The 10,000-nt window shown below is 45.5% G+C and overlaps 1 protein-coding gene across 1 annotated transcript in view; it reads left to right on the top strand.

Moving 5' to 3' along the window:
• The window catches only part of LOC140374573 (tumor necrosis factor receptor superfamily member 3), a 16,349-nt gene that overhangs the window by 5,471 nt on the left and 878 nt on the right, over window positions 1–10,000 (top strand). Inside the window, exons 3-11 of the mRNA XM_072461509.1 lie at window positions 1–96; window positions 2,620–2,713; window positions 2,786–2,859; window positions 3,740–3,856; window positions 6,866–7,015; window positions 7,091–7,147; window positions 7,223–7,279; window positions 7,355–7,411; window positions 7,487–7,543. The exon at window positions 1–96 is cut by the window's left edge and continues 51 nt beyond it. Coding sequence (XP_072317610.1) covers window positions 1–96; window positions 2,620–2,713; window positions 2,786–2,859; window positions 3,740–3,856; window positions 6,866–7,015; window positions 7,091–7,147; window positions 7,223–7,279; window positions 7,355–7,411; window positions 7,487–7,543 — 759 coding nt within the window. The remainder of the gene's footprint in view (window positions 97–2,619; window positions 2,714–2,785; window positions 2,860–3,739; window positions 3,857–6,865; window positions 7,016–7,090; window positions 7,148–7,222; window positions 7,280–7,354; window positions 7,412–7,486; window positions 7,544–10,000) is intronic.

The raw sequence follows: 10,000 nt of genomic DNA, 5'->3' as shown, positions 1-10,000 counted from the left end.
GCCAGTGTGTGGACGGGTATTACTGCAGCGACTCCGGCTGTGAGCACTGTCGCCAGGTGACGCTCTGCCCGGCGGGGCACGGGGTCACCACTCAAGGTACATGGGCACGGGGTCACCACTCAAGGTACATGGGCACGGGGTCACCACTCAAGGTACATGGGCACGGGGTCACCACTCAAGGTACATGGGCACGGGGTCACCACTCAAGGTACATGGGCACGGGGTCACCACTCAAGGTACATGGGCACGGGGTCACCACTCAAGGTACATGGGCACGGGGTCACCACTCAAGGTACATGGGCACGGGGTCACCACTCAAGGTACATGGGCACGGGGTCACCACTCAAGGTACATGGGCACGGGGTCACCACTCAAGGTACATGGGCACGGGGTCACCACTCAAGGTACATGGGCACGGGGTCACCACTCAAGGTACATGGGCACGGGGTCACCACTCAAGGTACATGGGCACGGGGTCATCACTCAAGGTACATGGGCACGGGGTCACCACTCAAGGTACATGGGCACGGGGTCACCACTCAAGGTACATGGGCACGGGGTCACCACTCAAGGTACATGGGCACGGGGTCACCACTCAAGGTACATGGGCACGGGGTCACCACTCAAGGTACATGGGCACGGGGTCACCACTCAAGGTACATGGGCACGGGGTCACCACTCAAGGTACATGGGCACGGGGTCACCACTCAAGGTACATGGGCACGGGGTCACCACTCAAGGTACATGGGCACGGGGTCACCACTCAAGGTACATGGGCACGGGGTCATCACTCAAGGTACATGGGCACGGGGTCACCACTCAAGGTACATGGGCACGGGGTCACCACTCAAGGTACATGGGCACGGGGTCACCACTCAAGGTACATGGGCACGGGGTTGTATTTTTATTTCAGGAAACCGTGCTTTAGAGAATAGTCATTGCTTGTAAAAATATATATATATATATTACATTATATTATATAACAAAAAAAATTACAAAAAATTATAATAATACAATAAAATGAATAAAAATGAATAAAATGCATTATATTAAATAGATTGATAAAACAAGAATTAAAATGTAGGCCATTTTTGTTCATCTAATAAAATAAACTTTGTTAATAGTATTAGTGGTTTAAGATATAACCTCCCCTCAGTCTACTGTAGCATCATACGACCTTGACAGAAATCAATAACATTTTAGATCCTGACTGGCATCGATAGATTTGTCTAATGTCACAAGGTAAATAATCTGCCCTGAGAGGTGCACGGTGTAACTTAGATGTCATTACATGTCCCACAATATGGCATTAAACTGAACTAAACTGTCTTTTATTGTTAAAGTACAGTTGTTTACATGCATTCTTCTTGATCTGAGCTGTAACTCGGCCTGGTCTGTCTTCGTTAGTTTAATGTCATATAGTGGAACATTTGATGCAAAACTATAACATCTGCAGGGAGCAAGTGTTGCATTATAACAGGAAATATTCATTCAAAAAGGAAAACAGCATATCTTCTATTATTATCATATTAATGTGAGATGAATAATAATGATTTAATAATATTTGAATTCACTACTGTCAAAATATGATCAATGTTCTGATTTAGAGCCATTTTAACCACTTTAGATGTTTCCTGCCGTTCAGACCATTGTTTGGCCACTTCCACTTCACTGGAGCTGAACCGGAAATCGCTGGTTAAAGATACATTTCAGAAGAAACGGAACATAAAAGGCAGGAAGAAGCACAATGAGTGAAACGGAGAGAGTTATGGCCAAAAGTGTGACAGAATGAAAACAAATGATTCTCTGAAGGTCTAACACAGAATAACGATGACTCAGCTTCCGACGACGACTGAGACTGGAGGAAATCTCTTCTGTCTTCAACACAATGAGAAACAGAAATATCCTTCACCGGGTCAGACGAGGCCCCCTGCCGCCTGTCCTCATGATCATAACCACTTACCGTACAATGAATAATGGCTGGAGTAATATCTTTGGAGCTAAAAACTTATCGTGGGTAAATATGTTTTGAATAAGTGAGGATTTTTGATGAGATTTGAGCTGTCGAAGATCAAATAAGTAACTTCAGTGATTAATTAGACTAATTTAGACACTAAATAAGTGATTTTTTTTGCTATTTATTTAATGTAGCTCATGTTTTTTACAATACTATACATTTAGAAGAGAGTTTCCTGCGATTATCCGGCTTTAAAGTTATTGTGTCCGTGGTATAAAGTAGTTTGAATATCACGGTTTAGGCCGGGGTTATTTTATTACTTGGTTTATGGATCCGCCGCACTTAGATGATTGAGAGAGTGCACACTTAGAAGAGTCTGTTCTACTGATGCAAAACACGCTTCATCTACTCCCCTCTCCTTCCATGGTGTATTTTGGGTAAACCCAGACGAAAAAATCGTTTGAAATTGAAATTATATTTATATTTCGTCCGCCTGTTCAATATATTTCATTTAAAAATCCGTAAACCAAGTCATAAAATAACTGTGGCCTTACTGTTCCACGTTGCGTGAGAACAAACGTCACTTCTCCGTGTGTTGCCGTGGCAGCACTGGTCCGACTGTGGCACCTTCCAAGTCACGTTCTTTTGCCTTTTTCTCGCAGCGTCGCGGACAAACGACATCGTCTGTTCCCCGTGTGAGGGCGGCACCTTCAGCGGCGTGTCGGACCACGCCTCTCCATGTCGACCCCACACCAGGTCCGCCTCCTTCTCTCAGCGACCGCGCCCTTTAAATGTGTTTGAAAACTCATCTGCTTTCGTGTGTTTTAGATGTGAAGACGGGAGGGAGTTAAAAAGTCCAGGCAACGCGACGACTGATGCCGTCTGCGGCGCCGTTAAAATATGTGAGTTTCAGTCATCGCTGCGGAGGAAACGGGTTCAAAGGTCGTCCGAGTGTTCGGTTCATCTACCAAAATGTGTTATCATGGTTTTCCTCGACCTCATATGTTTGCTGATTAAAATAGTGTTCATAATGACTGAAACTATGACCGAAATTACATACAGTTTCAACAAAAACTGTGACTGACTAATGACTCAGACGTTAGGTCATCCTGTGCTCTCACTTTACTCTTTAAAGCGCCCCCTACAGGCCGGACGACTCATTGAACTAAAATGCAGTTAAGATAAATATATTTAGAATTTTTTTTTAAATGCTAACACAAAATAGCACATTTTTTAGGTTTGTAATTTCACTTCCTGTTTGTAATTGATGACATCACACTAGGAAATTACCCAGCAACCACTGGGCAAAATCTAATGCCACCATTTTTTTGGGACAAATAAACATATGTGAAAGCGACTTTATTTTGTTGAATTATAGTTGTTATAGTCGTTTCTTTGTGTAAATTATGCACAAACTTTGACTGGAACGAGTGTGATGTCACTTCCTGTCATTTTGTATAGATTTTTCAACATTTTCTCCACAAATATCTACTTGATTGGTGTAAAACTATCATTTATATGTACAACAGGTATAAACACACCAAATAAAATCAAAAGTCATACGTAATTTAAACAAAAACACACAATAAAATATATACTTTCTGACAGACTTTTACTTTTATGGATTCAGTCGACTAAATTAAACATTTAACATTTCTGTCGACTCAAATTGTCCAACATTGTGACCATGTGTGACCCCTCCTGTACCGTGGCCCACCCTCTGACGCTGTATTCTGACCCTCTGACGCTGTATTCTGACCCTCTGGTTTCTGGTGTGTCCAGCGTGTCCCTGGGCGCTGCCGGCCGGTCTGTGGGTCGGGCTGGTCCTGACCTCTGCCCTGGTCTTCGCTCTGGCTCTGTTTTGTTGGAGGAGTAAACGCCGCAGCCTGTACAGACCAGGTGAGTCCCACAAACACAGCAGCGCTCTCAGAAAAAGAACGTTCACGAGAGTTAAAATGACTTCAATTAAGTTTTTCTTAAAGTGCCCGTGACAGGTTTATAAATGATAGTTTTACACCAATCAAGTGGCTATTTATGGAGAAACTGTGGAAAAATCTGTAAAAAATAACAGGAAGTGACATCACACCGGGGAGGCCCATTCCATCCCAAGTTTATGCATAATTTACACAAAAGAAATAACTTTTTTGACCCCTAAACAATAATTCGACAAAATAAATGTGCTGCCATATATTTCTATTTGTGACATAAATTAAATGTTTTACAGTAGATACGTTGTGGCCCAGTGGTCGCATGCTAATTTCCTAATTTCCTGTGATGTCATCAATTACAAACAAGAAGTGCACTTATACAACAAAAAATGCTTGCTATTCCTGGATCTTTTTTTTAAATATTTTTTTAGCAAAATTTTTAATATATTTATCTTAACTCCATTTTAGTCCGACCTGTCATTGGCACTTTAATGTTTTTAATTAAGGGCGGAGCATGCTTTAATTGTCTCTCTAAACCAGTGTGATGTTGTTCTGCGTTCACACTTGGTTCAGTCCGGATGTAGACTTTGGTTTGGTCCTGATCAAGACCTAGTTTAGTCCAGGTTTAGTCCAGGTTTAGTTCAGGTTTAGTCCAGGTTTAGTCCAGGTTTAGTTCAGGTTTAGTCCAGGTTTAGTCCAGGTTTAGTTCAGGTTTAGTCCAGGTTTAGTCCAGGTTTAGTTCAGGTTTAGTCCAGGTTTAGTCCAGGTTTAGTTCAGGTTTAGTCCAGGTTTAGTCCAGGTTTAGTTCAGGTTTAGTCCAGGTTTAGTTCAGGTTTAGTTCAGGTTTAGTCCAGGTTTAGTCCCAGTTCTAACGTGTCATCTGTGTGAGTGTGACCACGCCCTTTTTCGCCACCATGACAACCACAACAACAACTTTATGAACCACTACACCCCTTTAATCACTCGTGTTGTCCTCCTTCACGGAACATGTCGGCTAAAGCGATAACATGCACCTTTAACTCAGGCATATTCCTTTTGGCGGTGACGTCGCTCGGCTCAGATGCCAGCCCTGATCCCCCGTCGCCCCTGGTTACAGACACGAGCGTTCTGTAATCACCGGGGCTTTGATGTCGACGGGCCTGTGACATTTGCGTGAGCGCCCGGCGTCCAGGATGTGGCGCCTGATGCCGCGGCCCTGATGCCGCGGCGCCTGATGCCGCGGCGCCTGATGCCGCGGCGCCTGATGCCGCGGCGCCTGAGTTACCGCTGTGGATCTTTGCAGATGAAAGCCACTTCCTCTGACACAGTTCCCGGGCCAGACGCTGACGCAGTTTCGCGCTCGATATCAAACGTGACGGCTCATTCTGAGAGCGGCTCCTACGCCACGATTTCACGTCCACGCCCATTCACCCGCGTTTACTGTATCTGAGTGAAATCCTGCAGCACTGGTGGAAGTGACAGTGTGAGAAGAAACACTTTTACTACTCGGGTTTTGTATTTTAAATGTGTGACACGTTTCCCACGGACAAAAGTGTGTACATTTAACCTATGGCACTGGTCTGGCACTGGTCTGGCACTGGTCTGGCACTGGTCTGGCACTGGTCTGGCTCTGGCCTGGTACTGGCCTGGTACTGGCCTGGTACTGGCCTGGTACTGGCCTGGCACTGGTCTGGCTCTGGCCTGGCTCTGGTACTATTACTGGTCTGGCACTGGCCTGGCACTGGTCTGGCTCTGGCCTGGCTCTGGTACTGGTCTGGCACTGGCACTGGTCTGGCACTGGTCTGGTACTGGTCTGGCACTGGTCTGGCTCTGGCCTGGCTCTGGTACTGGTACTGGTCTGGCACTGGTCTGGCACTGGTCTGGCTCTGGTCTGGCACTGGTCTGGCACTGGTCTGGCACTGGTCTGGCACTGGTCTGGCTCTGGTCTGGCACTGGTCTGGCTCTGGCCTGGCTCTGGTACTGGTCTGGCACTGGTCTGGCACTGGTCTGGTACTGGTCTGGCACTGGTCTGGCACTGGTCTGGCTCTGGTCTGGCACTGGTCTGGCACTGGTCTGGCACTGGTCTGGCTCTGGCCTGGCTCTGGTACTGGTCTGGCACTGGTCTGGCACTGGTCTGGCTCTGGTCTGGCACTGGTCTGGCTCTGGCCTGGCTCTGGTACTGGTCTGGCACTGGTCTGGCACTGGTCTGGCACTGGTCTGGCTCTGGTCTGGCTCTGGTCTGGCACTGGTCTGGCACTGGTCTGGCTCTGGTCTGGCACTGGTCTGGCACTGGTCTGGCTCTGGTCTGGCACTGGTCTGGCTCTGGTCTGGCACTGGTCTGGCTCTGGTCTGGCACTGGTCTGGCTCTGGTCTGGCACTGGTCTGGCTCTGGTCTGGCACTGGTCTGGCTCTGGTCTGGCACTGGTCTGGCTCTGGCCTGGCTCTGGTACTGGTCTGGCACTGGTCTGGCACTGGTCTGGTACTGGTCTGGCACTGGTCTGGCACTGGTCTGGCTCTGGTCTGGCTCTGGTCTGGCACTGGTCTGGCACTGGTCTGGCACTGGTCTGGCTCTGGCCTGGCTCTGGTACTGGTACTGGTCTGGCACTGGTCTGGCACTGGTCTGGCTCTGGTCTGGCACTGGTCTGGCACTGGTCTGGCACTGGTCTGGCTCTGGTCTGGCACTGGTCTGGCACTGGTCTGGCACTGGTCTGGCTCTGGCCTGGCACTGGTCTGGCACTGGGCTGGCTCTGGACAAAGCTCTCCAAAGTATTATAACTAATCAACAGCATCTTCATTAGTGAAAAGACAGATAAAAGTGTCCAGTCGAAACAGCTAATGCTTCTTCTTCTTCTGTTCTCTGCTGCTTATAAATCTTTATCATCTTAATAAGTTCCGAAAGGGAATCCATCTCCAGGCTCTCTAGTTTCTCCTCCTATAACATCGACCGCATCCGTTTGTAAAATGGACAACCTCTTTATGATCGATCCCATTTGTGTTTCAGTGAACTTACGTCTCCCTCAGGCTCCTGTTGCCGTGGCGCCTGCTGCAGACGAGCTCACACTCCCTCTGCCCTCAAAGGACCTGAACGGACTTTACCAAGAAGAGACGTACACGCCCTCGTACTCCTGTGATCTGCAGGTTTATACTTCAGGTACACGCCCTCGTACTCCTGTGATCTGCAGGTTTATACTTCAGGTACACGCCCTCGTTCTCCTGTGATCTGCAGGTTTATACTTCAGGTACACGCCCTCGTACTCCTGTGATCTGCAGGTTTATACTTCAGGTACACGCCCTCGTACTCCTGTGATCTGCAGGTTTATACTTCAGGTACACGCCCTCGTACTCCTGTGATCTGCAGGTTTATACTTCAGGTACACGCCCTCGTACTCCTGTGATCTGCAGGTTTATACTTCAGGTACACGCCCTCGTACTCCTGTGATCTGCAGGTTTATACTTCAGGTACACGCCCTCGTACTCCTGTGATCTGCAGGTTTATACTTCAGGTACACGCCCTCGTACTCCTGTGATCTGCAGGTTTATACTTCAGGTACACGCCCTCGTACTCCTGTGATCTGCAGGTTTATACTTCAGGTACACGCCCTCGTACTCCTGTGATCTGCAGGTTTATACTTCAGGTACACGCCCTCGTACTCCTGTGATCTGCAGGTTTATACTTCAGGTACACGCCCTCGTACTCCTGTGATCTGCAGGTTTATACTTCAGGTCAGCCATCCATCAGGCAGATGAAAAAAGTCAGAAACGTCCGTCAATCTCGGACAATGAACGAGAAAAAGGATTATACTGAAATGCTGTAAATCCTCTTGATCCAGGAGGGTTTGTCAGGGCCATGTTCACCCAGAGCTTTTCTGTGGATTACTCAGTTACAATGTGAGGAGGAAGATCAGAGAGACACTTTTTATCATCTTGTCATGTCCAAACTATATAATCCAAGCTATTATTATGATCTATTATTATTGTTAGGCCCCGTAGCTCACGAATACGTTCCCCATCTCTTGCATGTTCCGTGCATATAAGCATGTAATGCAAAAATTGAACATTATTACTGTATAGAGGGCCAAAAACACAAAGTGGGCGGAGCCCACTCAAAATTAACAAAAGTACCCGTCAGTGACCAGGGACCCAACCCATGAGGTAGGAAAGCGCAAGCGCTTTCCGAAAATGTATAGTTTATGATATTTGAAAAATGGGAAACATTGTTTTCGCATCAGAATATTATGAGTTCTTTCTTTCTTCTCGGGACCAACCCCCCTATTTTTCACCCAGTGAACATTGACGAAAAGTCACAAAAATTTGCACACCTCTAAAAATTGTGTCCCTCTACATTGTCTCTGGCAATCTCTTTTTTCTAAAATTAAAAAAAATTGGCGCGTCAGCGCCCCCAAATGTACCAAAAATGCATTGCGAGATAGGAAATGACAAAAAAAAATCTGATCGTAGAATCATGAAATTTGACGCAGAGGTAGATGGTGACAAGAGAAGTAAAAAAATTTTTATTAACGCCGCCCGCCCAACCAAATGTCGGCCATATAGGATTAAAATTTTCTAAGCATGACTCGGGAGTTTTTCCAAATGTTCTACTTTTACAAACTTCTTCTAGGACGTTGGCCAGAAAAAGCTGAAATTTGGTGGAAATAGTGTTGAGGAGTGGGACATCAAAAGTTATTTAAATTACTTTGATATCTGTCACGGTCTCTGTGCGGCGAAGCTGCAAACTGTAGCTAGAATTTAGGAAATTTCCCAAATTTTAAATTTGCTGCCGTTTGCGTAGATAAAGTCAGAATTGCGTCAAATTTGAAGTTGTTGAACTCTTTGCCCTAAACCTACTTGAAGTGAAATAAAATATTTCAAGATTTTACGAATTTTGGCACAAAATTTTATTTTGGCATCCCGATCAAAAAAGTCAATGAGACCCATGTCATAATTGTTACGGCTTTGCCGTGGCGATGACAGAAACCTCCATGTTATTCCAATGGGGAAATCGCCAGAACATGTTTACACTTTATACTTTCACAAACTCCTCCTGATGCGTTCGCCCTATTAACAAGAAATTTGGTGAGACTCATCTTCAGGGGTGGACCATCAAAAGTTAACAAATTTGTATTCTAAGAGTCATGGTTTCTGCTCTGTGCTGTCTTTTTGATGGTAAAACAAAGGGGAGAAGATGTGACAGCGTCATGGATTCAGCAGTAGGTGTAATAAAAGGACAATTGGGGCGCGTTAGCCACGCCCCCTCCTCTTGCGGCGTGGCGAGGGCCGATCATTGCCGCTTGCGGCTATATTTATTACTATTTTCATTAATTTATTCACTGCAGTTTGTCTTTTATTTGGCTTTAGATTTAGGGTAACCCAACGTACCTATTTACCCTGGACGTCCCTTCCCAGTTGTGAGCCCTGTGTCCCATGTCCCAGCAGATTTGTCCCAGTTTTACACAAGACGGGTCCCTGTTGTCCCGGTTTTTGACCACTTTGATACTTTCTAACAGTAAAGATGGGGATACATTGTTGTTTCTTCAGCCAAAATAGTTCCACAGCAGGTTATATATGACCCACAAGTGTTTCATGAAAGAGGTGTAAACGAGACATGAATCTGAATCGACTGCGGGCAATGAAATGTACTTAAAGTTCCTCTGACAGGGCGGACGACTCATTGAACTACAATGCAGATAAATATATTTCAAATATTGCAAAAAAAAATGTTATCACAGAATATATCACATTTTTAGGTTTATAATTTCACTTCCTGCTTGTACTTCATGACATCGCACCAGGAAATTACCCAGCAAACACTGGGCAAAAACTTGTGACTAATGTCACACTTTTTTTTTTATTTGACAAATCAAGAGCAACTTAATTTTTTAGAGTCAAAAAACTGTTTCTTGGTGGAAATTATGCATAAACTTTGACTGGAATGAGTGTCCCTAGTGTGATGTCACTTCCTGTCATTTTCTACAGATTTTTCATTGTTTTACACCAAATAAAGTCAAAATTAGAAAACCGTAAAAACCTGTCATAGGCACTTTAAATATTTAAATACCCCTTTAACCCAGTTTTCCATTTTGAAACTCTGGTGCCCATATTTAGATTTCCCATTAATCTCGCCAACATCTTCTGCTCA

The sequence above is a fragment of the Eucyclogobius newberryi genome, unplaced genomic scaffold (assembly GCF_026437365.1).
Source record: "Eucyclogobius newberryi isolate DKJ021-1_F unplaced genomic scaffold, fEucNew1.0.hap1 SCAF_3, whole genome shotgun sequence".
Lineage (NCBI taxonomy): Eukaryota > Metazoa > Chordata > Actinopteri > Gobiiformes > Gobiidae > Eucyclogobius > Eucyclogobius newberryi.
The sequence above is the reverse complement of the archived record's forward strand: the minus strand, read 5'-3'. Positions and strand labels throughout refer to the sequence as shown.